We start from the raw sequence: 27,891 nt of genomic DNA, 5'->3' as shown, positions 1-27,891 counted from the left end.
TTTCCTTTATTTATTTATTTTATTTCAGTCTAAATATGTTCTACTTATTTTACCATATCTGTACATATATTCCAGTTTGTTCAACCTTAAAAATGTCAGGCAGATTGTCGGTTGTTGGGCTCTTCAATCAAATGCGAAAATTTGTATAATTACAGGCCAGCCTGACTGCAGACCTCAAGTGCTAGAGCCATTTGATTTAATCACGTTAATAGCCTTTGCATGTCGCGGTGTACGCTCTTCTCTCTCTCTCTATATGTATATAGAGACCAAGTGTGTGTGTGGGTTTTGAGGGACTTAGAGGTGTTAAATGTTTGCGGTTGCATTGTAATAAACTTGCATGCAAATGGCCGCCCATCAACTTTAATTACGCCGCCCGAGTGCCATAGAGTTTTGGAATAGTGAAGAAAAACTGCCGGAGGGGGCTCAAACGGTTGATTGATGAAAATTTTCACGTGTGCGTGTGAGTCAGTCTGAAGAGGTTTGCCATAGAGGTGTGAGCCATCAAAGGATTTCCGTTAGATGTTAGATAAGAGGAGGTCATAAGTTTTTCCTACCTCTATGATTGATTGTTTGCTGCTAAATGTTCCATCACAGGAGGAGGAGGAAGAGAGTTTCAAGAAAAATGTAATTTATGAAGATCTGTCAGCAGATTTATGACCCCCCTCCCAGGAAAATGAAAACACAATTGCTTCGATTATTTTGCATTTTTTAAAGTTATTTTTATTGCATTTCTCGCTCTTTCCCTCTGTACTTTGTATGAATCTCAAATGTTTTCCACTTCCTTGCCATTTTATTTGCCATTCACAAACAATATTACAATTTTCCATGGATTGGTTTCATGTTTCTTTTTGCTTCTTTTTTTTGTTTTTTTTTTGTTTGTTTGTTTTGTTTTCTATGTTTGTTTACAATTTGTCACAACCTTACAAATTGAAAATTGATATAAACCAATAAGTTTCGGAATTTGTGTACGTTTATTATTGAAATTTCGCATTGCATACCTTGCGGCTTGCATGTAAATTAAATTTGAGCTGGATTTACCTTACTTTTGGTTTTAGTTTATGTTTGTGTTTGCTGTTTGCTGTTGGTTGGGCTTTGTTCTGCGATTGTTGCTAATATAATACTTGTTGTTTATCGTCTCTGCGGTTCTATTATCAATTTTTTGTTTTGTAAGGTAGCGCCTGAGAACGCTTGGCTTGGCCGTTTCTGTTTTCTGTTTTTTTTTTAGCCTTGCCCTTGTCCTATTCACAATGCTAAATTTAAAAAATATTCTTCTTCTTCCATTACCATCTAAATGTTTAAAAATCAAAGTTTGAGGGGGGTTTTCGAAAACTGTAATGCTATTTTCAATGTTTTATGTTTTAATTCATATTTTTATTTCAATTTGTGTTTTTGCATTTGCTCATAAAAACAAATGGTACAACTTACAATTTGGCACATCATTAAAGATTAGAGTTTCCATATAATATATATATATATATATATTTATATACTTTATATTTATACTTTATATGACGCCTAGGCATCTGATCTATGTGAAAGTAAAACAAAAGCTGGCGCTGGCTTATGGTTAGACTACACAGATTACAGGTTTTTTGGGGGAGGGGTTTTAAGGGGTTCACAAAATGGATCGGGTTTGGGTTCGGGGGTTAAATAAAGACTTTATCATATACATCATATATCGTTATGTTTATCATATAGCTGCTGTGTTTGATTGAGTTGCGTTTTGCATTTATAATTTACTTGTAGGTTGACTTTCCTCAACGCATTGCTTAAGACAAAAATTGTGGTTTTCCTTAGATTTTCTTCTCTTTTACATTTTTGTTTCTCGTTTTTGTTTTTCATTTTGTTTTAAAAGTTTTGCGGTGGAAGTTGAGTTCATAATTTAAATGTATATACCATACCGTATTATATATTTAAGTTTGCTTTATAACTAGTTTGGTTTTCATCTTGCATTTGCCTGCTCATCATCAAACCCAACAAAATTTCTGAGTGGTGTGTGATCATTGTGGGTGAGCCAAAAAGTATGCTATGCTTTTTGGCAAACTATTTCTGCGCTAGCTGAAAAATTCATTAAATTTAATTACGTCTTTATTTATTTAATTCACTTGAAAGCTACATTTAATTTGGCAATTGTTGGGTTCGATTTGTTATTATTGTTTTCCCTTTTCTTTTTTTTAGTTCGTAATCGTAATCATCCATTTTGTGTCGTCTGTCGTCAGCATATAAACTAAGTTCCTAACTAAAAAAATCATTTAAAATATAAACTTTGGCTTTAAAAATGTCAACGTAAGAATAGTATATCAATACGATATGATAATGTGAGAGAATCAAATAAAAAATAGTACACCTTTAACAGGGGGTGGTACATATATGTGAGTATGCCATAAATTGCTTCGATTTCCCAGGAGTTTTGCCTGTGCGCGTGTGTGAGTGTTGCTTGTGTGTGCGTTGAGAGAGGAATAAGGTAAAAATACAATGTGTCATCATAAATATGTACAATCCGAGACAGTTGCTAAGTGATTAGATTAAAAAAAAAAAACATCAAAGTTGAAGCTCTTTCCTCACATCTGCCCTCTCTCTTCTCAAGTAATTGGTAGTAGGTTTGGTTTTTTGTTAAGGAAATTCGAAGAACACCTAAAGAATTGCACGATCACACACACACACACAATAATTAGTAGCTTTCTTGTTTTGTTTTTGTTTTTGTTTTGTTTTTAGCATAGTATGGTTGATAAACAACTAGTATAAATTTGACGACAGTAGCTGCCTAAGAATCAAAATAGAGAACGACCTCCTTCTTTTCCACTTGAGCATTTTGAATCATTTTAACATTTGAAAAATACACAACGTTAAAAGTTTGTTGTTTGTTTTTGGTTTTTTTTTGTGTGTGCATTAGATTCGAGTGTGTATAAAATAAATTCTTAGTTTGCTTAGGGAAAACGATTTTTCCTTTCTTTCTTTTTTTGTTTTCTTTACACAACACACAAGGAAAGTGCTACGGAGTAAGAGCTAAAAATTGTAATTTTTAATGCTTATTATTCGATTTTTCCGCATTTTTTGCATTCATCAATGGCTTTTTGTCACTGGAAGCTTGACTTTTTCTCTTTTAAAACTAATATTTTTTTTTTTTTTGAATTTTTTCTCTTTTCGCTTTTGCTGCTATGGCGGCATTTAAAGTAAATATTATTGTATATTCCAAGGATATGTCTACGTGTTGATCTTTTGCATTTACCTATGCGCTAGAATTTTCTTTTTTCTTTTTTGTTTTTTTGTTTGTTTTTTTTTTTTTGAGCAATTCAAATTGAGTCGAGTGTTCGAGTTGAGTGTGTGTGGTGTTTAGCTGCCAAAATATATGTATAAAATTATTAGGAACAACCAAGCATGTGATTAAAATTAAATTCGTTGACAATACAGTACACAGTACAATACAGAAATGAGTATTCTTTGGGTAATCAAATTAGAGATATCAATCTAAAAGTATATACGAATAAATATATATTGTTGTTTGTGCTTTAACAGTTTGCAAATAATATACATTTTGATTTGTTAATGTGTGTGTGTGGCGGCTGCGGCTGCATTGTTTTTGCCTTCCCTTACTACAAACTACAATGCTAATGGTTTAGAATAATTTGTAAATCATAAGGACTAACTTAGTTCAACGAAGTTTCGAAAATCAACAACCGAGGTTCTTTATATATATATAATTTTTGTTTTTTTTTTAGATAATGTATCAGCATGAAAAGTACCTAAAACATTGCTCTTTTTCCTGGTTTGCTTTGATATACAAATACAATGCCTACATATAATAACTATATATCATGTCGGTATATATATAAATTCTGATCTGCCGCACAAAGTTTCAGCTTTTGTTCTGGTAAAAATCTACGCATGAAGCACATTTTTCTCTTTTCATTCTCTGCAAAACTATTTTGCACTTTGAATTTATGTTTTTTTGTTTTTAATATTTTTGTTTTCTTTTTTTTAGTTTTTAGTTTTTTGTTTCGGTTTACTTATATAAACTCCATAGAACTGCGTTTAGCGGCGTATAATTTTTCATTTTTGGTTTAGCTTTTTGCTTTTACTGGACGACATTGATTTGTTTATGTTCTTTGTTGCTTAGCTTTGATTTTCAACTCTCCGAGGACCTTGAGCGTCTGTTGTTGGTGTTGTTGTTTTTTGGGTGTTGAGTATCCTGGATCTATCGGTTTAGTTGTAACTTCTACTACTTACTGCACGTAGGGGGAGGAGTATTTACGTCTAAGTTACTTATTTGCTTTGCTTTCTTGTTCATAGATTGAGCATTTTCATCGAGAGTAGTTCGAGTGCGTTATTTGGCTGACTGGCGTAGATTGTTCTTAATATGGCGTGAAACGATTGAATCCACCGCGATACATGGTTGCCTGAAGGGGATATTAGGGAAAAAAAATAAGAGTTTTATTATGAAAGAAAGGCTTTTAAAGCGGGAAAAAACAGGCTGAATCTATGATAAGCTTTTTTATATATTTTTAAATATTTTTTAAATTAACAATATCCTTACCCCATAGCCGGGAACTGGTCCAATGCCATGTCCTAGATAAGGATCTGCATATTCGCGCGCATATCTATAAATATTTTTGTGATGTTCATCGGATTAGTAAGACTAAATGATTTTTGTTTTATTTTTTAAATGTTTTTAATGTTAAATGTTTTTAATGTTAAATGTTTTCTTGATTGATGATTCCAGTTGGTTTTATTAGTTTAGTTTTTGTTTTTCTTTAACTTAATTAATTAATAAAAATTATTTAGTTTACACAAAGTTTTGCAAAAGTTTTCAACCGACCGCTGTAGCTCTTCAGTTTTCAGTGTTCGATTTCTACACTTTAAGAAATTACACATATTTTTGGTCAAATGCAAAAATAAGAATAAATACAAAAAGAAGAGGTAAAATCAAATTATTAGTCAAATTTCAAATAAAAAGTTTTAATCAAATTAAAAAAGTTACCTTTTTAGTTAAAAATTTGGTTAAATAAAAATGTTGAAAAGGGGAAAAAATTATAAACAAATTTAAAATAAAATACACAAAACTACAAAACTTAAATAAAAAATTATGAATTATTAACTAAATAAATAGGTTTAAGTTTCTTAATATTTTTTTAACAAATTAAGTGCTTACTTTAAGTTTAAATTTTAGTTACAAATATTACAAAAATAAATACTTTTTATAATATATTTTTAGTAAATTAGAAGACAATAACATGTTAAGAAAACTAACATAAAAATAAGAAACTAAAATGATTAAAAAATTATAAAGTTCTAAGTAAATGCTTAACTTAAACTTATTTATTTTGGAAAAATTAATAACAAATTCCAAAAACTACAAAACTGAAAATTCTTAAAACTTATAGCCAATAACGAGTATTAAATAATTGCTAAAAATAAATTGCCAAAAAGTTACAACTTCCTAAGAAGTTGGTCACCCAACTGAAGTCATCATGAGGGTTAGTGATGGATTTGTGTTAAAATGAGAGTGTTTTTCGGAGGCAGCTAAGCTCCAGGTGAGATGATCAACGATATACAGTTTGAGATATAAAACTTACCCAGCTACTGTGGCATAGCCGGCCAGTGCCGGCTGTGCGGCTGCTGCGGCAGCGGCACCATAGGCGGCACGGGCAGCTACCGCCGTGTAGGTGGTGGCCGCCGTGGCATACGCCTGCTGCTGGGCCTGAGACAGCGGTGTCTTTAACAGCGGAGCAGTGGCCTGGAATAAGGTTAAGCAAATGGGGCGTTAAACTGGGGCAACAACAGACAACGGCGACTCGTAGAACAGACGCAGTTACAGATTTCTGGGGTTGGGGGTTGTACTTTTTGTTTTTATATATTTTTTTAATATTTTTTTGTTTTTTTTTAGGGTCGACAACAGCAAACGACAAGACTAGCGGAGGAGTCGGTGAGAGCAAGTGTGGTGAGAAAATTAGGAACCCAAACCGGTGGAGGCCAAAAGTATAGACACACAAAGATATATCATAACCAAAAACCAAATCAGAAAAAACGAGTGCGCAAACAAGTGGAGTAGTGTGATGTCAAAAATATTCTATATACACTTAGAAAACTGTAAGCCAGGTTAAGGTTATAACCTAGCGAGCTACATAGAACCCAAGATGCCAGGCCATTAAAACCGAAAAGCGTGGCACAAGACCAGTAAATAACTTATGGTATTTAATTTAATAGCTAGGGTTAACTTAAGACTTAAGGCATAGACATACAGTATATCAAAAATATATATATATTATATATACGCATACGAAAAGGCATTGAGCAAACGGAAAACGTAAAGGTTCGGTGACAACAATCAGAGGAGGAGAATATTCTAAGGTGCATTGGCAAATGGAAAGCTAGAAAACTAGAAAACTAGAAAACTATATATGATTATTTTTACCAAAACATTCTGTGGAACCGGAATGCGGTTGATCGTATGTGGGTTACTGTTTAGCGTAGTCACAGTGCGGCGCTGTAATTTATGGTTTTTGTTTTTCAATCAATATATATATTTTTTTCAATTTGATTTCAAATTGTGTTGTATTAGTTGTTGAGTTTTTGATGTTTTAACAGTGATGAAAGATAACCAAAGAAGAGTTTGTAGTAATAGTAGTAGTAGTAGTAGTTACAAAATGTTTACAGCTTATTTAATATAAATAGTTTGTAGTTATTGTTAATCAGCAAAAGCAAAAATTTGTGTAACAAATCAAGGAAACTAGCAGAAGTACTTAAAAAGTATATAGTTTAAAAGTAGTTAATGCCACCTCTGGTTTTTTTATTTTTTATTTTATAAAAAGAAAACCAAACAAAGGATGCAATTTGATAGGGCAAGAGAGAGAGCTTATACACAAGTGTTGGAGTTATTTAAGACATTGAGTTGAGTAAGCTTAGCCAAGCTTAAGTCGAGATAAATAATGCGATTTACGACCAAGAAACCAAGTAACCAAGTTCGATCTCAAATAAAATTTGTGTTAAAATGTTACACAGCAAGAAATTAGGTAGACGCGTCGTTAGTTCAGGATGGACGTGGTGGAAAATGCAAAAAGTGAACTCAAAAGCGAATCTTCCACAAAACCAAGTCAAATGTTTCAAAACTCAAACGATGTGTGTGTGTGTGTGTCTTTCACAAGCTACCAATATATAATATATATAAACTATATAAATTAAGAAAACTGAATTGTTTTGAATTTCTTTTGGTTAGCATATTTTTAGTTTGAAAAAGTTTTATTACATTTAATATGGCGGCTGGCTGAGCGGCTGGAACTTCAGTGACCGGTTTGGCTGCCTGTAAGATTTATATAATATTTTCAAATATATATATATATTCATGGCATGGTTAGAGGGGATTTTCTATTACAGCTCTATACTAGAGTTTACAGACTAACTTAAAGACATAAGGCAAACTTAGTTGGGAACACGAAAGGCTATACAAAACTCACCTGGAAGCGTAGATTTGGATCAGCGGATGCAGCGGCTGCTAAGAAGGGATCATAGTAAACACTGTTGTTGGGGAACAAGATGATAGATAGAACAAGATCATATATTAATAAAGGTGTATATAGAAGTTTGATATTCTGGGTAGGTGAGTTGAATGAAAGGCAAACCATATGGAAGAGTATATATTATATATACACCCCTCTATAATGGCTTACCTTTCATTTCAGTTTTGTTGGCACTTAAAAGCAAAATTCAAAAATTTTCTTTTGGTTCATTTTTTTAACGCACTTGTGTGGTCTTTTGATTTTTGGGGGAAAAGCCAGACGGGATAAAGTTTGTATTTGTTGTTATGAACAAAAATATTTTCTCGCTGGCCAATAAAACTTTATCCACATCCGGCGGTGTGTTGTTTTCTGTTTTGGGTTTTTTATTATTAAATGTTGTTTTGTTTATTTTGATTTTCTCTGTACCGGATGCTTTTGTGGGTGTTAAATGGCTGAAACTTAAGGGGCAACTAATAAAAACAAAAAAAAAACAGAAAACCTTGGCACCCCACCTACCTAGCTAGCATAGCCTGCGCTAAGTGAAAAACTGACCTGATCTGACCTGAATCCCCACTTGATGACGAACTGATTGGAGGAAATGTTTTAAGACAGAGGAAACGAAACGAAAGGGAAATTAAAAGGTTTAGATATTGGTCGTTTTAAGTAGTAGTAGTAGTAGTAGTAGTAGTAGTAGTAGTACTAGCAAAGATAGCCAACCAACCAACCAACCACATACATATCGGGGTTCTCATTCCATTACCCAAACACTACGAAAATGATCTTGCTTCTTGCTTCAAAGTTTCAAATTGCATTTAATCTTTAGACAGAACAGACACTCATGCACCTAGCTAATTAGTTTTGTTTTTTATTTAATTTGAATTATTTTTTGTTTTTTTTTTTGGTTCTTTGGCATGGCTTGATGTGGGTAAGTTTACAATAATGTAGCATTCATTCGTACGCTATGGTGTGGTTTGGGATAAATGGGTGAGTGTGTGTTTCTGTGTGTGTGTGTGTAGGTGTGTAGAGAGAGCAGCCACAAAAGAATAAGTTAATCAAAGGTCTATATAAATTTTGTATATATATATTTATATGGGTAATGTCGGGGGGCAGAACATGCACGCAAGGCGCTGGCAGAGAGCGACGCAGTTTCCATTCAAAAAAAAACACTTTCAAGTCAAATTCAAATCGAAATTCATCATACGCCTAGTGGTACACAATATACAACCGAGTAGTAGTAGTAGTAGGTCCCTTAACCAAAATAACGATAATTAGGTAGTCAAACGATGCCAAAAAACACACTTCTCTCAGTCAGACTATATAGTCGAGTGTATATATATATATATATTTTTAGAGTTCTTGTGAATGGATAGTGTGTTTTTTTTCAGTGTATTAGCGTGCGTTAATCGGTTGCTGCTTTTTTTATATATTTTTTTTGCAATTTTTTGTAGTCTTTTCTTCTATTTGCTGGTTTTTTTTTTTTGTTTTTATACAAAAATAAGTCAAAGTCTAGGTTTCATTATATGCGATATTAAAACTTTACACACACAAGATAGCTAAAAAACATTTTTCACCAACAAGATAGAGACAAGAAGATAAAGTAACACAGAGAGATAGAGATAGCAAAAGGGTAAGGAAAAACAAACTTTTGGCTATAAACAATTTAAGCTTTAGGTTAAAAGGTTCTTTTGCGGTTGCGTTTAAGACACCGCAAAAGGGAAACTAGGAAGTTGGGTAAATAATATTACATAAATCTACGTTTATACGCCAGCTTTTTGATGTTTTTTAGAAAATTCGTAAAAATATAAATTAATAAGAAAACTTTTAAATATTTTTCCAAGAAAATCATTCAAAATTGCATTAAAATCTGGTAAAATTGAAAAATGTTTATATAATATTAAAGTTTTCTGCTGATGAGCCATAAAATATATTTACAAAATCAAGCCATGTCCTTCACAAAAAAACTTATCAACTTAAAGAACTATAAGCTTTAGATTAACAAAACCAAAACTATCAGCATTCTGAGTTTAGAAAGGCGTGCGTATAAACGTAGTATATATGGATTATGGATAGTTGATATATAATATTAATTTAAGGGTGCGCTAGAAACTACATTCGCAGCGAAACGAACTAAAAGTTACAGAAAGTTACAGCTACCAACGGACTAAGCTACGGCGGGAGCGCGGGTGTTTGACGGAGAGTGAAGTCCACGGCGGACTCTACTTACGGCGCGAATCCATGCAAAGCGGCCGCATTGTTGGCCGCATTGGCCGACGCAGCCATGGAAGCAGCAGCCGCAGCAGCAGCGGCCGTTTGCGATGATTGTGTGGCGCCCGTTGCCGCCGATAGGCGAGCGGCATAAGCTGCGGCGGCGGCAGCAGCATTTGGATTACCGCTCGGATTCTGTATGGCAGCGGCCAATGATTGTTGCAATGCTGCAGCATTGCTAGCGGCTGTGGGTACTGCCACCGCTTGCAATTGGGCCAATTGTGGCCCTAAAGCATGGGCGTGGGCATGGGCATGGGCGGCATGCATATGCGGATGCGAAGCGGCAGCTGCGGCGGCGGCGGCTACGGCGGCATGTTGCTGTTGTTGCTGCTGCTGTTGCTGTTGTTGATGATGTTGCTGCTGCTGTTGCTGTTGGTGTTGCACAGCCGCCTGTTGCTGTTGCACCACTGCCTGTTGCTGTTGCTGGGCCTGTTGCTGTTGATGTTGCTGCTGGGCGGCGGCAACAACTTGCTGCTGCTGCTGTTGGACAACGGCCTGCTGCTGCTGTTGCTGCTGCTGTTGGGCGACTGCTGCTGTGGCCACGGCGGCGGCGGCCAGTTGGCGTTGCTGCTGTTGTTGGGCGGCGGCGGCGGTGGCCGCCAATAGGGCCGGATGGTGATGCGGATGATGGGGATGATGGTAGGGTGTGGCGCCGACCACGCCCACATGTCCGCGCTGGATGGCCACTCCACGCATTGCGGCGGCAACGGCGGCTGCAGGAATCACCGAACCGATACGGAAATTCGTATATTTTTGGGGGATTTATAAAATTTGTTTGTTTTGTTTTTTTTTTGCAACCATTTGACACAACATTTTTGACCAGTGTATGTGTTTGTTTTTTTTATAGTTATGTTTTTTTTTTTTTTTTTGTGTGCAAAAAGTAGAAAAAGGAAAAGAAAAGAACATAAAACGCATGCGGTTAGTTTTGTCTCTTGATATTTAAGTAAATATTTATATATATATAGTATATAGTTTATATATGGCAAATCTAGGCATTATGTAGTAACGATTTTGATTTTTTTTTTGGTATATATATTCATAGCGCTGAGATGATGTTGGTATATACATATAACAATACATAAGACATACGTGTAGTGTAGCTCATACATATGTAAATGTAAATGGGATTTATATCGAAACATACTTAAACATTAGAACACTCAATTACCAAGAAATGCTACGCATTAGTTGCACTTTATATTGCATAATTATGTATAGTATATATATAAGTATATATATGTATGTAGAGAGAGATATTTTATCAACATTACGAAAAAACATTGGACCGATCTTTAGTACAGTAGTAGTAGTAGTATATAGCATACATCCATATGTGTACGTATGCGGCAAGACCTTTTTTTTGTTTTTTTGTTTCAACAACTGCAATTGCATCTGCATGTGTGTGTGTGTGTGTGTGTGAGAGGGGTTAAAAGCATTTAAGTAAATAAAATACATTGAATTCTTCGCTTAACCCTTGCACCTCTCAAATACATTTAAAACTAGCAAGAACATTTACCAAGTGCTAAGTTAAAAATAACAAGAAAGGCCATTGGAAATGCAGTTTTTAAGGTTTTAGGAAAGAGTTTTGAGTTTAGATTTTTGGTTTTAGAAGATGGGATGGGTTAGGGAAGGGTATTAACTTCATGCAGAAGGGGTAAATTATAAGCCAAATAAATCAAAATATAAAGTTAAAGTTTGTTCTAAGAATTTGTCTTCCATTTACTTGGTTTTTAGGAGAAAAGAAATATATTTTTTAATCTTAACTAAACTTTAAATTAGTAACACAAAGGCTGTCTGCCGTAATTTAAAACAAAAATACAATTAAATCGCTTTTAATTCGCATTCGGGCCACATAAGCCGCAGTTTAAATATTGCACTTTTATTAATGCCACGCGGTTTTATCACTCAATTTATAATAATTGCAGGCATACATACGCCTGTCTGGCCTCTCATAATTAACAATTTGGCCAGAAAAGCCGACCGTTAACCAGAAAGCCGGCCTGCGCTCATTATTATGATCGTCCGCAGAGGTATGTGACATTTTCCGAGTACGGAAATCAGTGCACAAATCATAATTGAAATGTATGAAAATTATTTTTTGGGCCTCTGAACGTCGTTGTATTTGGCAACATTGTGAGCCACAAATTGAAAATTTGTTTGACCAACACAACATGCAATTAAAAATTCGATTTGCCATATTTGTATGCAAATTATTGGCCAAACATTTGTGTGCCTCTCTGAGTGTGTGTGTGTGTGTGTGCCGAAGAATTTCATAGAAAATTTCTAACAAATTTCAGCTGATAAATATTTTTTTTTTTCGAAAATTTTGTGCTTATTTCGTTGGCTGTACAAATTAAATGCTTTGGCAACAAAATTATCAAAGAAATAAGAGAATAGTCTAGGTGGCATGCAAAAATCAATTTTTATAAATTAAATTCCATTCAAGTTTTGGTTTTTGCTGATTTTGATTGGCAAATGGAATTCGCACACAAAGCCAAGTTAGAAAGACAAACAGAAAAGACGTGCAAACTTGGGAGAGTCTAAGAAGAACCCATAACAAATGAGAGCTAAAGAAAAGATATATAGGGGGGAACGAGTTTGGATAGTTGAGAAAGATAGTATGGTAGCTAGATATAGATAGATAGTGATGCTCTAAGAGAAAAGGCCTTACGAAAAATGCTTGCTGCGGCAAAATGTTCGCTACCGTTAAACGTTTACGATATAAAAATGTTCGATATATATACGATATACGATATAGAATTTAGTCTAAGGTTAAAGCTAAGACCTTGCCATTCTTAACAGCTAGTTACGGTTACAGTTTCAGGTGGTTGCCACTAGTTTTTTTTTTTAAATTATTTCCAAAATTATGTATACTGCTTCGATCGAGTGTCAGTGGATGTTTGTGTGTGTGCCTAACGAACAATGCAATCTCAAGGACGGCAAAAAGTATGCAATAGTTATGGAATATATCGATAGTCAAATAGTTCATACCCAAATGCGTAAAACCAAAGTAACAAGACAACAAACATTTATACTGTATTATGGTACAAAGATATTATCTCATAGCTAAAAAGTTTGGTGATCTTGGTTCTGGTTCTAGTTGTTGTTGCAGTGTTTGATTAATATCTTTTATCGGTTAATCGATTACTACGTTTAGAAGTAAGCCTTTGAGTTGGATTTGCGGTTTTTCTTTTAGATCTTCAGATGTCATGGCTTAATGGTTTAAGAATTCGATAAATTTTACTTTAAAAAATAACTTCTTCTTCTTCTTCAGATGTCAGCTTATATGGCTGAATGGTTTAAGAACTCGATAAGTTTTACTCTTAAAAATATCTTCTTCGTTTTGAACAGTTTCTCATTTCGAACATTTTTTAAAAATTCATTTTTTATCAAACAAATAGCTTGCCCATAAACGTAGTAATCGACTTTTCTTTATATGCTTTTTGAATTCTGCTTTTAGGCGCGCGTTTTCACCAAGGATCCTGAGATCAGGAATCTTTTTTTCGCTTTTTCGAACACTTTTCGTCGTACCTCCGCCGTGGCGTTGATGCTGTGGGCGCTGCTGCTTGGACAGCGGTATGCGGTGGGCGTGGCGCTAGCATAATGGGCGTGGCTGCCGCTGCAGCCGCTGCATGAGCGGCGGCCGCTGCTGCCGTTGCCGGCGATGTTGCCGCTGTACCAGCAGCGACCGCTGTCGGCGCTTGCGCCATCTGCATGGATACGGGCAGCTGGAGGTGGGTGAGGGCGGGTGCTCCGGCGCCAACGGGGGCGCCCAGGAATGGCCAGGCGGCGACCGGCAGGCGATAACCTTGGATTTGGCATACAGGTTTTGTTTTTCAATAAATTTTCATATTTTTTTTTTTGGTTTTTTTTGTGGTTCTTGCTGGTCACCATTAGAAATGAACTTAGAATGCAATGTGTTAAGTAGTGTGTGCGTGGAAAGGTTGTTTTTCTCTTTTTTTTTTATATACATATTCGAGGGATGCATGATGAGGTTGCTGTTGCTGTTGTTGTTGTTGTTGTTTTGCATTTTTTGCTTAGTTCTAGTGCTAAGTTAGACTTTTGGTATTGGAACTTGGCGCGCGACGGTTACCAGTTACCAGTTACCAGTTACCATTTACCAGTTACAGTTACGAGTACGAATATAAATAGTTTTACGCTAAGGAGAGCATCTCAGACATGTTCAGACCAAAGGAATACCAGACCAAACGTAAAATAACGTGTAATAACGTGTAATATAAGACAAATAATGTAAAAATCAAGGACAACAAAGAAGATACACAATTAATCAAAGTCAATAATTCAAATTCATAATCATATTATATAATCATAATAATGGAACGCACATACACGAAACGAAACTGGTTAAGAGAAAGGATATGTAGATCAAATAGTAGTTGGCATATTAAATTGATATATAAAGTATATATATGTATATATATAATAGTAGGTAGGTATGCATAAGACAACACAGCCGCAATATGCTAAACTCATAACCACCAGTATATGATCTCTCTCAGTCATCAGTCATCATCATTATCATTATCATCTCATCATCAGCATTATTTTGATCAATTATTATTGATTATTAATACAAAATCAGGACACTAAAAAGAAAGTGGCATACGGGCCTGCTTTATAAAAACGGGATTTTCGAGCGGGTGTTAATGTGGCTTTTTATGATTTCGAAAACAAATTACATTTTCATTTCAGTTTGTTGGTTTTTAGCTTGCTTGGTATTTTTCACTTTGATTGAACTTTGGTTAAATGCAGACAAAAAGAGAGAAAATAATATTTGAAAAAAAAACTTAAAAAAAAAAATGAATTAAACTTTTACAAACAGTTACCAAATAAGTTGCAGCATTATATTCATATATAGATTGTATGCATAGTTTATATAGATTAACGAAACTTTCGTTGGGACCTACCAGAAAAATCAAAATGAAATTTTTCTATTTAAATGAAAGAAAATGCTTGTAAAAATATATATATACTTTGTCCAAACATATTTGCACAGATTGCAAACAAAATAATAACTAAGAATAACGAACAAATGCAATCGCAAAAATGGTTTCATTTTGGTGAACTTTTTGGGGACTTCTCTTTCATTACCCCTGAACGATGACCTATGGGCTTATAGCCGCCATAACAATATCAACATATATACCCTGCCTAGAATATATTTATATATATAAGTCTTTCGGCTTACGAGCTAAAAAAATTCGTTGATAAAACTCTTAAAAATACAGTAGTAGTAAACGAGTAGGTTTACAGAAACGAAAACTGGTCAATTATAGTACATTTATGATAACTTATTGGTTTGCTGTATGGACGCGCGCAGAGTGGTGTTGGATTTTGTGTGTATTATTTTGAGAATTTACAACGAAAGTACGGCAGGCAATAAATACGTAATAATAGCAATAAAACATTGAAGAATAAAAAAACAGACGAAACGCTTACCTTCTGGCCATTGTACGCAGACTATATCCGGGAAATATATATATATAGATATATATATTTTTGTTTGTTGGCATGGAAAAGGGAAAAGAAAATATTTTCATTAGTTTCACATTCAAAAAAGAGGTTTCTTTGTTGCATTTATATTGTTTGGGTTGCCCAGGTTTATATTTGTTGGATACATGTCTTAGGCACAGATATATATATATATATATAGAGAGAAAAAAAAAAACAGGCAGCTCTATAACAGATACTAAATTGATTTTCTTTTTTAGTGCTTATGGTAATTGGTTAAATACTGTAGAATTCTAATTGATTTGTGGCATTGTGTTTTCACTGTTTGCTGGTGCATGCAGCATCCTTGTGTTTTCTCTCATTGGGAAATGTTCGGTTTATTTGCATACATATGTGAATGGAAAATAGGGTTTACACATAGAGAAACAGGGGGGGGCTTAGACAGATGGTAAAGGATAGTTAACAGAACTATGGCTGCCAAATACATATATTTTCTCCCTCTGTAATTTTAAGCTTTTGCATTCATTGCAAATGCAAAAGAAATGCTTAACAAAATGACAAATAAGCAAGCAATGATTGCTTCCTTCCAACGATCGAATGCTTACACAATGAGTTTCCCCTCTCTCTCTCGCTTTGTGCCATGGAAATTCACAGGAGTCTGCAATTGCCTGGGAAAATGGCAAAATAAATACCCAGAAATACCATCGAAAAATGCACTAAGAGACATGTCAGACAGACAGAAAAACGAAAGGGGGGGCGGAGGGGGTAAAGAGGGCATTAAGTTTAACATGTCAAAGGATCAACGCAGAAAAAAAAGAAAGAAGAAAGGAAACTCACACACACCAAGAAAGTTCAAATGGCAAGAAGATGAGCCTTGAAGTCAGAAAAGGGGGAAATTGTGCGGGAAAATCAACCTATACGAAGTAAATTTTCTTGCAAATGCACAAAGTAGGTATGTGTGTGCGTGCGTGTGTGTGGGGGGTGTGGGGTGTAGGGGGGAATATATACCATAACAAAACACAGGGCTCGGATAAAACGTTCTGCAAAGGGTGCTACTCCGCCTCTAGGATATAACCAGAAAACTTTCCTTTTTTTCTTCCTCTTTTTTTTTTTTGCGAAATTTATGGAGGTTTGTTTGGCCAGCAGGGGGCGCCAGCCACCACATGTTTGCAACTTTGTGGTTTATTTGCAATTATCCCAACTGCCGCTTGACTGACTGACTGACTGACTGACTGGCTGACTGAGTGACTTCTCTGAAACCCTGACTGCCGCCTAACGAGCAGGACAACGACGTGAGCGTGGCGTCCTCCGGCTGGGTAATAATGCAGCAGGCGATTTGCCATGCAAAAGAAGAAGCCAGTTCGAAACGTGATAAAGTGACTGCCAGGAGCTACGGAAAATACTCTACAGCTGTCTTTTCGATTTCATTCTTCTCAAGGCACTTAAAAAAAACTTTACTAATGTTTAAAAGGCAGACAAATATATCTAAAAAGTTGTTTCTTTTAAGTTTTTAGTTCATTTCTTCAACTAACTAAAGACATAATGGCCATTTCTGATACTGTAACTGAAGACTGTTTTTTGTGGTGTACAATATACTAAGCTCGCCTGCGACTTCTTGGGCTCCGGCAGCATTTAGTGCAACGCAAATGAAGCGCATTAGGTGCACGTGCACATGGCCAAGGACAGGACAGAATGGGACGGCATAGGACAGGACCAAAATGTGAGCTGTCAGGATGGGTAAGTTGCCTGGGAAAATGGCAAACATGCTCCTCTGGCTCTGTTCATATTGCCCTTTTTGTGTCCGACTCTAAGTTTTGTTGGCAATACAAAAGCATTTTGCATCAGCAAAAGGATAACCGACCACCAGAGACCAGGGAAACAGGAGCACAGACTCAGGACTGAGACAGAGATAGAGATGGAGATGGAGATGCAGATGGAGCTGGAGAAAAGCTGCCAACGTCCTGCCTGAGCCGCTTTACCAGCAGTCTCCTTCTTACCAGTTTCACAGCCTCAACCTTTTCCAATCTCATGCCTTGAGTTCGGTTTTGGGTTTGGTTTGGTTTGGTTTGGTCGGTTTTGTAAGCGGCTTATCGTATTGAGCGTACCCAAAGTATAGATTTTGCGCTGTGAATACTTTTTAATGGCAAACAGAGAGAAGACGATTTAATCAGCAGTATTATTTATTATATACATTGCATGGAAAAACTTTTCTCTGCTTTCAACTTTTCTTTCCCTCTGCTCTGCTACTCATCTCGCTTTTTATAGTTATTTCTGGAAAGAAGGGTGAGGGAGAATAAGCACTTCTTTAAACTGCAAATGGTACAAGAAATAACGAAGAACTTCTGGCTGAGTGAACTTTAAGATGGCTATTTTTGATTTTGAAGTCGGAAAAAGAGCATAAAAGTTGAGGTAAATGGCTTAGCAATCAGACAGGATATTTATTTATTTTTAGAATATTTATAAATTTAATTATTAAACTAAATGAAATAGAAATAAAATCAAGAAACTGAAACCTGGATTTATGGTTATTTCTAAGAAAACATTTAGGAAAAATATGGCCAGACATTGGTATCCTATTTAGACTCTTTTTTAAGGTTCTCAGAAATCTCTAGTAATCCAAAATCTTCAAATATTTTTATATTTTAAGAACCTTAAACTTAAATATAAAATCTCCAATGACTTTTGGGCATCCCTACAAACATTTCTTAACCTTTGTTTTTAACATGCTGGGACAGAGACAGATTTAAACATTAGCTTATTTATTTTTAATGGAGTATATCGTTTGAGGGGGCAAGTTTAAATTTTGATTTCATTCAGCCAATATAGAGGGGGGGGAGTGAAGGGCGAGTACAATACACAGTTAGCAACAGTTAACGTGCAACATGCCAAGGCATTTCCGAGGACCTCTCATTTAAATCTAACGAATATATAGAAGCTGCAAGCAGCGAGCATTCGCATGGGAAAGATAGTTAAGTTTAGTTTTCTTTTTTGTTTTTTTTACTTTCTTTTCAGGCAGGCACACAAACTAACAAAAACTAAAATACGTTTAAGAATTCATTTTGGTTTTTGTTGGGAGGGGTTTTTAAGGGTTTTTTCTTTTTGTTTTGGATTTGGATTTGGCTCACCTAGAGCTGGGGCCGGTATGGCACCATCTTTGGTCAGTACAACTGTGTGGGGTGTTTGAGAGAAAACAAAATGAAAATCATATAAATAACGCTGGTCAATCATTATAATCATCATCATTATCATTATCATCATCATCATCAATATCATAGTCAAAAGCAGACGCATTAAACATTAACTTAATCGAAACCACAAATACGCATTATAATTTTGATGTGTATTAAATATTATTATTATTTTTCTGGTGTTTCTTGAATGTGCGTTTGGTTAGGCAGCCGCAAAACCCCAAGAAATTAAATAACAAAAGGCAGATAAATGGATTTATATATAAAACATATATTGAAAATGGTTTTCCCTTAAATTAGTGGCAACATTTTTCTGATTACTTAAAGCTGGGGGAGGGGGGAGAACATGTTCTAGCGTGTGCTGCCAACAAAACAAAAATCGTAACATTTTCATTAGGGAAACACACATTCGGCTGGCAACTCAATTTCTCAGTTTTAGTTTCAGTTTTTGGCCACCAAAGAAGTTGATGTGAAAACTTCCAAAAAACACAAACAAACAAAAACAGCAAAAACAAAACAAAAACAAAAAAAACTTGAGGAATGTTAAGAAACTAAACAATAGCAGCAAAAACAATGCGCACTTAAATTGAGCAGACTTTTATTGCTATTTTGGTAGCCTTTGCTGCTGTTGCTGTTGCATTTCATCGTAATTGCGTTTTCTTGGCCCAAAAACATTTCAACTTGTTTCATTATGTGGCTTACAAACTTAGCTGCCGTTGGTATGTATGTGTGTGAGATTACATTACATATGACTGTATGAATGAGATAGTGTGTGAGTGTGTTAGGGTCACTTACCGTTGGGTACTGTTGTCACTTTTTTGGTTTGTACACGTGCAGTGGCGTTATTCACCTTCACAATTGGTTATTTCGTTTTTATTTTGATTTTTAATTTTTGATTTTTTGATAGTTCAGCGAGCGTGGTTGTTGTTGTAGTTGTTGTTGTTGGTTTGGTGATGAGTTTTAAGATTTATTTGATTTTATTTTTTTTAAGATCATATACACACACATATGAGCAGAGTATATATAGATTTAAAAAGATCGCATGTATAGAGAATGTAGAAATAAATTTTGTGTTAGTTAACAATTACGAAAATCTTTGCAAATTGTGTAAAAGTGTGTGTGTGTGGAGGGGTGTGTGTGTTAGAAGGGTGTTTAAACTATTTTAAAAGATTTTTTTGGTAATTTTAAAACATGTTTTTTTCTGGATTTTAAGGCCAATTTAAACTATTTTTGGTTCAAAGCCCTTTGATTAAGGCTTAAAATACATTTAATAATATCCATAAAAAATAGTTCAAAACCCTCAAAGGATTATTATTCGTTTAAGCTTTTAGAAATCAAAAATAACAAAGACTACATTTTGCCCGAGTTATTGTGGAAAAGTTTTCGCGTGAAAGCTGAACTTTATTTAAATTTCATTTGTTGCGATTGAAAAAATAAAGAAAATTAATTTTTGAAGGCTTTCAGCGAACGGACGGACATTCGTTTCCGTTTCCGGTTCCGCGATATATACACATACATATACAGATATACAGATGTATATGAAATCCATTTGTGGACACACGGACTTAATTAGACTCGCGCGATTTCCGTTGCCATTTGGCAGGGAAATAACATTTCGTTGCAGCCTTTTATGCGGCTCAGTTAATTTGTTTAACCAACCGACGAGTCGGTACCGTACTTTGCGCATTTTCAGCATATTTTAAATGCCAATTATTTGCGGCTCTCAGTGGCAGTGTGAGCATTAATCAGCAAACGAAGGCGAAAAGGAGAAATGTGTAATTAATTTTTAATGAAAGGCAAATAAGAATCAATCACTGTGCCGCTAGTCCTTGGCTTAAATGTAAAAAAAAAAACAAAGTAAAAGAAAAATAAAGATAATGTAGTATGAAGGATTTTTAAAGCCATATCGCTTCTGACACGCAAGGATTAAAAGTTGAAAAGCAATTTCTTTACGCTACTCCTGTGATATCATGGTATAAGATATAATTAGTTAGGGGTGTGTGTGTGTGTGTGTAGGTAAGTTGTATATAATGATATGGCATGCACCCACCTCGATTTTGCGTCCCTCAACCACGGTGCCGTGTAGACGTTCGCGTGCTCGTTCTGCATCGTTGCTGTTAGCGAATGTTACAAAACCGAATCCCTGCCATTCGCAATCAAACATGCAATTAAAGAAACATATAGAGTATATATATATATATATATAGATTACGATTTTCCAAAAAAAGAACTAAAAAACTTATAACAATTTGGTACAACAAAGTCGGTTCTCTTCTTCGGGATCTTGTTGCAGTTCGTATATATGTATTTATTATTATTATTATTATTATTACTATAAATAGATAAAGCTAAAGCTACAAATACATCAACAAGGCGGCCAAGGACATGCTTTCGGACAGGGGCCATTGGCACATCTTTTTACTCCTGGGCTTTGGTTGGGTTTCTTGGATTGGGATTGGGATTTTGGGGCTTGGGTTTGTTGCTTTCTTTTAGACTTTTTTTTTTGGGTGGCGACTGCAACTGCAACATGCACGTGCCCTACTTTGCACACACTATTCCTAAGTCCGCCTCCTTCTGCCCGCCATGGCTCTCTCCCAAAAAATGTAAAAAAAAAGAAAACCAACTCTCTCCTTGAGCATCTCAAGGTGTTTGGGGGGTGCCTTGGTCCCTGAATTATGCACAATTCCTGGTGCTATGGTAACTATGCAATTATTTTCACCAGGCTCCACGCCGGGCATAATAATAATGCCTTGAAAAAAAGACAACTCAACAAGGTTGCCCTGGCGACACGGACAAAGACTCATCTCATCTGGGAATACTTGAAGTGCATAATTTAAATGAATTGTCGACAATTAGATGCAAAATGTCCCGCACAATTGGCGGCAGTTTGGTGGAGAGACCGAGCTCTAAGCTGGCCAGAAAGAGAGAGAGAGAGGTTGAGCAGGCAAGTGCAGAGGAAGGCGGCAGCAAACTCTTTTCTACTAAGGATAGAAAGTTTTTGGCGAAAACTTACCTTGCTGCCGCGTTCGTTGAAAATGATTTCCACATCCAGAATGGTGCCAAATTGCTGGGGAATAGAAAAATAATAAATATTAATATTTAGAAAGATTGCAAGGGGTTCAGTCTATCTAAGGGTAGTCTATGTTCATAGGAATTTTCAACAAGTTAGATAAGCAGCCTTAAGAAGGGTTATATTAATGAGTTAAACTTTTCTCAAGATTAAGTTTCTGGCTAAGAGATTTCTTCTGACTTTAATTCGATTTTTGTAAATCGAAAACCTGAATAGACCTATTCTAAATATACATCTTCCTACAATTCTCTGCCATTACTCACCCCAAACATGGCCCTTAGATCGGGATCCCGGAAGCGGAACGGTATGTTGGAGACATGCAGCCTCTTTGGCTGGCTCTTGGCATCGAGGGAGGCGGCTGCAACGGCGGCTACCGATTGGGCCGGGACTAGGGCGTTGCTGAGACTGGTGGCCACGTTCGAGGTGGGCGACATGATGCCACTGGCAGCTGCTGCCGCAGCATTCAGGTGGGCGATCACCTGTGATGTGCTCGCTGGGACCACGGCTGCACCGCCACCATTGGCAATTGTATCCAATCCCGTGGTGGGCAAAAGTCCAACGCCACTGCTGCTGGTTGATGCCAATGTGCCAGTTGATATCGAGCTGCCCGTCACTGAAGTGCCCGCCGATTGCATCGATGTGGGACTGCTGCACAGGAGCGGTTGCTGCTGCTGCTGCTGCTGCTGTTGCTGTTGTTGTTGGAGGGCGGGCGGCGTCTGCAGGAGCGGTTCACCACTGGCCACCGGCGATGTATCACCGGACATACTGCCCTCGGTGGCGTTGCCATTGAGGGTAAGTCCGCATCCGCCCGCCTGTGAGGCTGTTGCGCTGGACGGGGAGCTGCTGAGCGGTGAATTGGGCGTGCCGCCGCCGCCTCCACCGCCACCGCCGCCAGTATTAATGCCTCCAGAATTGGGCATGGCGGAGTTCTGTTGTGTTTCTGCTGCCTCATTGGCGATCAATACTGTGGACTGCAAAAAAGGAAGGGAAAAGAAATGAATTAGAAATGGGTTTTAGTCTTTAGATCTTATTTTAAAATTTATTAAAGTTTTAAGAATATAAAATATAGATTCCTTAAGAAAAATTACTGATTTATTTTCTACAAAATTCATATTTTTTCTATTTTTTCTTATTTTTTAATATTTTTTAGCCTGCTGTTTGCTTTTAATATTCTATTTTTTAGTTAATTCAATTTCTTTTCCCAATTTTTTAGTATTATTTTCACCTTTTTAAATCAAATTTTTCTGGAGAACCGCAAATTGTGTTGCCCAAAAAAAAAACGCCACTAAAAGTGAAAATTAAATTTTCCAATCTCATTTAGTGGAAAAGCGATTTTTGCGAAAACTTTCGAAAGCACTCCAGCTGTTTGCCTTTCATGTTTGCAGTTGGTATTTCGCTTCGATATTTTTTTTGCCGTTGAGTTTTCAGCGATGGCTGGCAAATCGAATGCGAACAAGTGCCGCAATAAATAAACAATTGAAATGAAAATACAATTTTCAAGTGGTTTACATCCCGGGAGAGATGAAAATCCTGTAAGGGGTCGCAAAAGCGGGCCACACGCATATCTCTCTCTGTGTGTGTGTGGGTGTGTGTGTGTGTGTTTGGGTTTGGGTTTGACCCAATAAAAAAGTTATATATACACACACACATACCGTTAAAGAGACAGACAGGGGAGAACAGGAGCTCCAACAACAACAGCAAACACACACACACACACATACGTACGTACGTACATATTTTGTGGCACAAACTTGTGTTGACTTATGCAATAAAACTGTCGCGCAAACTGTTGCAATATACCCAATCCACCGCAGTGCAACAGAAATCCCCTAGGGAGCCCGCGGAAATGTTTGCATTTTGTATTTCTGCATTATTAAAACTGAAAATGCACTGCCATCGAAGGGTATTGTTGTTTCAACACCGCCGCTGCCGCCCCCTCCGCAGACTCCGATCCGAAACGGAATAATATGAAAAATTCTCAATTTACGCAGGCGACCAAATTCGATGACAATGCAATAAAAACGAGAAGAAGAAAAAAGGAAAACAGCGTAGAGATTGCGTTTGCCCCGTAATGTAGGCAATAGAAATAACGCTTAACTTAATTTGCTGCGCATTGTTGACACATAAATCTAAACCAAATTTTTGCCCGCCCTGACAATACATATTTTTTCCTCACTTTGCACATTTCTTTATTTTTTTTTTTTGGTTCAGAGTTTGGTTTGCATGTTTACCGAACATTTCGGGACCAAAGTGAAATGGCGTGAAAAACTTTGGCCCCATAAATGGCCAAACAGCGGAAGGTAGCGAGGGTGGGCGGAGGGCGGTTTATTGTTTCGGGTATCGGGTTACACGTAAATGACATTTAACGCTTTTTTAGTTTATCGAAATGCCTTTGTGCGGCACGCGAAATGGCTGCAAAAAGGTCGCCGGCATTTTGCTTTGATTCGGCATTAAAAGAATTTCTGCATAAATTTGAAAAGTTTTTTTCTTCCCCCGATTCGTCCAGCGAAAAAGGCAAGAAATTTGCTCTAAATTGTTTTGATTTGAATATTTGACTTGGGGGGTATTATTCTTGAACTTTGAATGGGGCCTTACTGGCTAACTTAAGATCGAATTTGATTTCAGGGTTTTATTTTCTATATCTTAATTTAATCGGTCACGGCAAAGAGGTAAGTTTTGATCTGATTTTTGTTTGAGGAATAATATTAGCTTGGATTATGTTTGCTTTCCTTTCGCATTTTTGATTCAAATTGGTTTCTTTTTGGTTAATATAAGAAAAGAACTTAAAAGAAATATTATGAAATCTCCTTAGTTCTTTACAAATAAACTTTCATAGTGCAAAACAAAGAATTATAAGCCCTTTAATCACGTTTTTTCGGCTACACTGATAACCACAGCTGCAATTTAATTCCCTCAACTCAATTAATTATAAAAAAAAAAAAACTTGGCCAACATCTGCCTTTGCCAGGCATAAAGAACAAAGTTTCCCTGATGAGGACGTTGACAATGAATAGAAAAATTCAGTTACAAAAGAGTTCAAGTTGAGGCAAAAAGCAGCTTTACCCTGGACAGTAGTCGGTTGGTCGCCTAATGAAGATGAGCTTGGTAAACAAATAGGAGAGCAAAAATGGTAAAAAGAAAACATGGTAAGACCAAGAAGAAACCAGCACGTAAATTTCAATTGTCCGCCCGGCTTTTTTCTCTCTCTCTCTCTTTTCTATATAGTTATTATTTTTTTTTATATATTTTTTGCTCGTTTGTTTATTTTATTATAATTTTTTGTTGGTGGCTGACTCACTATGCTGAGCACATTTTGTGGGGGCAGCGATGATTGCAGATGCTGGTGCTGGTGTTCTGGTGGCTGCTGTTGATGTTGCACTTGGTCCATGGCATGTCCATTTGTCAGTGGATGCGGAATGGGACCTGGGACTCTTGGTTCTGCGAGGCTGGTTCCATTGTACTCGTACTCGTGCTCGTACTCGTACTGTTGTGTCTGTGTTTGTGTTGTTGACAGATTTGTCTGTGATAAATTTTCAGATAACAACAAGGATTTGCGTTTTAGTTGCAGTTGCAGTTCTTGCAGCCTCTCTCTCTCTCTGTGTGTGTTTGCTTATCTTCATCTATATGTACGAGTATGTGTGAGTGTGTGTGTGTGTGTGTGTGTGAAGGACTTGGATTAAGAGACAGAGTGTAGAGTGGACTAACATTAAAAAAAAAAAACACAAGAGAAGAAGAAACCAGACAGGCAGACAGGCGGCAGGCGACCAACACCAACAATTTGCTTAAATGGGTAGCTTAATTTTTTACTCTCAACCGTTTTACAGCTGCTTAATTGCTTGGAACATGCCTTGAATATATTATCTTGAATACAGTTACCATATAGAGATTTATATTTATATATATATATTTGTATATCAAAGTATAATGAATCATGACAGAATGCAAAGGGGTCAACAAACTAAATGCCAGCTTACAATCATCCAATGTGTCTTAATGATTTAATAAAGGTTTTTCTTACATTGTTTTTGAACATTTTTCAAACATATAACTTTAGTTTTAGTAAATATATTTTTGGAGGGTAACTATCTATGGAAATAATAAACAGTTTGCAAATATAGCGTGGCCCACGTAAGATTTGCTTTAATCGCCATAAAAATATCAATATTTCCCTTCCTTTTCTTCGAGCGGAAACTTAACCTTTCTTAAGCCGCAAACCATCTACTACTATCTAACACATTGACACTAACATTCGAAATGTCAAAGTCAAAGTTTTCGATAGTTCAAAAGGCAAACGCTACATGGGCCACCCTGTATAATATCCTAATTATTTTATAAATCTAATTTTAAGAAGTTTATGTCAAGTTTAGTTCAATTATTAGCTAGATGAATGACCTCTATTACATACAGCTCTTCTCACAACTCAAAAAACTAACTAAAATCAAGAGAAAATGTAAATTTATTTAAAATTTTCAGCCAGAAAAGAACATTCTAATTGCTCACATTTGTTTGCCTTTTGATTTATATCCTTTTTCTCACTTTTTATCTCCATTTTTCTGCTTCATTTATGATTTATTTTTGATTTATGCGTTGGCCATTTGAATTGTTGCTTTTGTTGGCCAATTAATATTGCTAAACATTTGATTGAATGCACAATAGAAGAAAAAGTGAAATAAATATACAATTCTGATCTGACCAAAGTTATTGCACATTCAAGTGTCTTAAGCCGCCTGGGATTTAAGGCCTTAAGACTGGCTGAACATTTTTCACCTCATTTGCTTTAACTAACCACGGACTTTTGTTGCACATAAATAAGCATATTAAATTCTACCCCATGTTTAAGTATCGAAAATTAATTGGCATTTTCGTTGAATTTTGCCCGCAGGCCAGAAAGCAAACAGCAACAACAACAACAACAACAACACATTGAGAGTGTGAGATTCCATATTGTGCGCATTGTTCGCATAGCCTAACATAGTATTTAATTAATTGTGAACTACGTTAAACATAAAGCCAGTCAAAGTTTAAAAAGCACATACCACATTCATAGCAATTAATTCAATATTTGCTTATTTATTACACCTGCAAGGCAAGTGTGTGTGTGTGTGTGTGTGTGTGTGTATGGGCTAGAATTTCGAAAAATACATCTAATGCTCTCATCTGTTAAATTATTCAAATGCACGAATCAATTTTCATAAGCAAATATCTGTTGGTCAATAGCCAAACAAGACTTTGTATTTATTCAACTGGTTAGATCAAAAATTGCTGATTTACCATTTTCCATCTCGACATTCTATGCCCCAGCAAAAATAAATTTTGTTTTTGCTTACCTTAAAAGTTGGTAAAAATGTAATTCTCTATTATTTTACAAAATGCAACTTTATGCCATAGTCAATTTTTAATTAGAAGCGATGAAACAATAAACTACAAAGCATTCTGTAAACCCAGCTCCAGGGTCAAATGAGAAACGAGAGTGTGGCTGTACGGCTAAAAGTATGCTACAAAAAACAACCAACACAAACAACTGCAGGTGAGTTGGTGTATACATATGAGAACGTGTGACTGTGTGTGTGTCTGTGGATGGCAAAGTGCGTGAGTGTTGCTTGCTGTTGGCACTTTTCTCTGTGCTGTTCGCTGCAATTAAAAATGTAAAAGCAAAGCGCTTACACCAACAACAAATACTGACTACTAAACAAGAGCAGCTGCAACAGCGATATCAAGCACGGCCTCCATTTGTATGCCCCGGCATACACTGACAAAAATAATTGGCTAAAGAGAAGTTAAATATAAAATATTTCAAGATTTGAATAATTCTTTTTGATTTAAGGTGCCCATTTCCAATATTGTCTTATTTTATCTTAATTTTCAAAATTCGTTGACTTTTTCGCTTTTTTTCTTTAATTTTAAAATAAGAAAATTCTTTTTTTTATACATTTTTAAGAAAAATAACACAAATATATTGAGATAAATATGCTACAAGAACAGACCACAACCAGACTAACTTTAAATCAGTTAAATAATTTAATTATAATTTTTTTTAAATACTTCTCAGTGTAATGATAAAATGCTATGAATTTATGTTAAGTGTAGCGTTGATATCTATATGTCTGAGTGTGTGTGTGTGTGTGCGTTGGCTTCTGTGTATTGAGTGTGCGTAACCAAATCAAAGCAGAGCTAAAAACCAAAGCAGACCAAACCAAACCAAACCGAAGCGAACCCAAAAGCCAAAAACCAAACAAAGCTACAAAATGCATATCAAACACACACACACACACAAACATAGTGAGAGCGAGTAGGTGGAATGGGTGTTTGTCTTCAGTTGGTTGAAATGGCAGTAGTGAGAGAGGTTTATGAAGGGGGTATTGGAGAAAGGTGGGGGGGGAGGGAAAAGGTCAAACAATTAACC

At 36.0% G+C, this 27,891-nt stretch overlaps 1 protein-coding gene across 26 annotated transcripts in view; it reads right to left on the bottom strand.

Moving 5' to 3' along the window:
* Window positions 1–694: 694 nt before the first annotated feature.
* The window catches only part of LOC108113975 (ecdysone-induced protein 74EF), a 118,017-nt gene continuing 90,820 nt past the window's right edge, over window positions 695–27,891 (bottom strand). For 6 of the 26 annotated variants that reach the window (XM_017224694.2, XM_017224693.2, XM_017224695.2 and 3 more), the window contains 14 exons: window positions 24,787–25,008; window positions 21,752–22,459; window positions 21,432–21,485; window positions 20,469–20,561; window positions 19,214–19,268; window positions 18,356–18,397; window positions 15,219–15,239; window positions 9,718–10,471; window positions 7,452–7,512; window positions 7,244–7,297; window positions 6,413–6,484; window positions 5,574–5,734; window positions 4,535–4,598; window positions 695–4,397 (listed from right to left, as the gene is read on the bottom strand). In XM_017224694.2, the coding sequence (XP_017080183.1) occupies window positions 4,353–4,397; window positions 4,535–4,598; window positions 5,574–5,734; window positions 6,413–6,484; window positions 7,244–7,297; window positions 7,452–7,512; window positions 9,718–10,471; window positions 15,219–15,239; window positions 18,356–18,397; window positions 19,214–19,268; window positions 20,469–20,561; window positions 21,432–21,485; window positions 21,752–22,459; window positions 24,787–25,008 (2,406 nt within the window). In that variant the 3' untranslated portion in view covers window positions 695–4,352. Of the gene's footprint in view, window positions 4,398–4,534; window positions 4,599–5,573; window positions 5,735–6,412; window positions 6,485–7,243; window positions 7,298–7,451; window positions 7,513–9,717; window positions 10,472–13,289; window positions 14,366–15,218; window positions 15,240–18,355; window positions 18,398–19,213; window positions 19,269–20,468; window positions 20,562–21,431; window positions 21,486–21,751; window positions 22,460–24,786; window positions 25,009–27,891 lie in introns of those variants that run through there. The other 20 variants (XM_017224704.2, XM_017224712.2, XM_017224707.2 and 17 more) reach the window with 19 other exon arrangements.

The sequence above is a fragment of the Drosophila eugracilis genome, unplaced genomic scaffold, assembly GCF_018153835.1.
Source record: "Drosophila eugracilis isolate 14026-0451.02 unplaced genomic scaffold, ASM1815383v1 contig_2154, whole genome shotgun sequence".
NCBI lineage: Eukaryota > Metazoa > Arthropoda > Insecta > Diptera > Drosophilidae > Drosophila > Drosophila eugracilis.
This window is presented reverse-complemented; position numbering and strand designations above follow the sequence as displayed.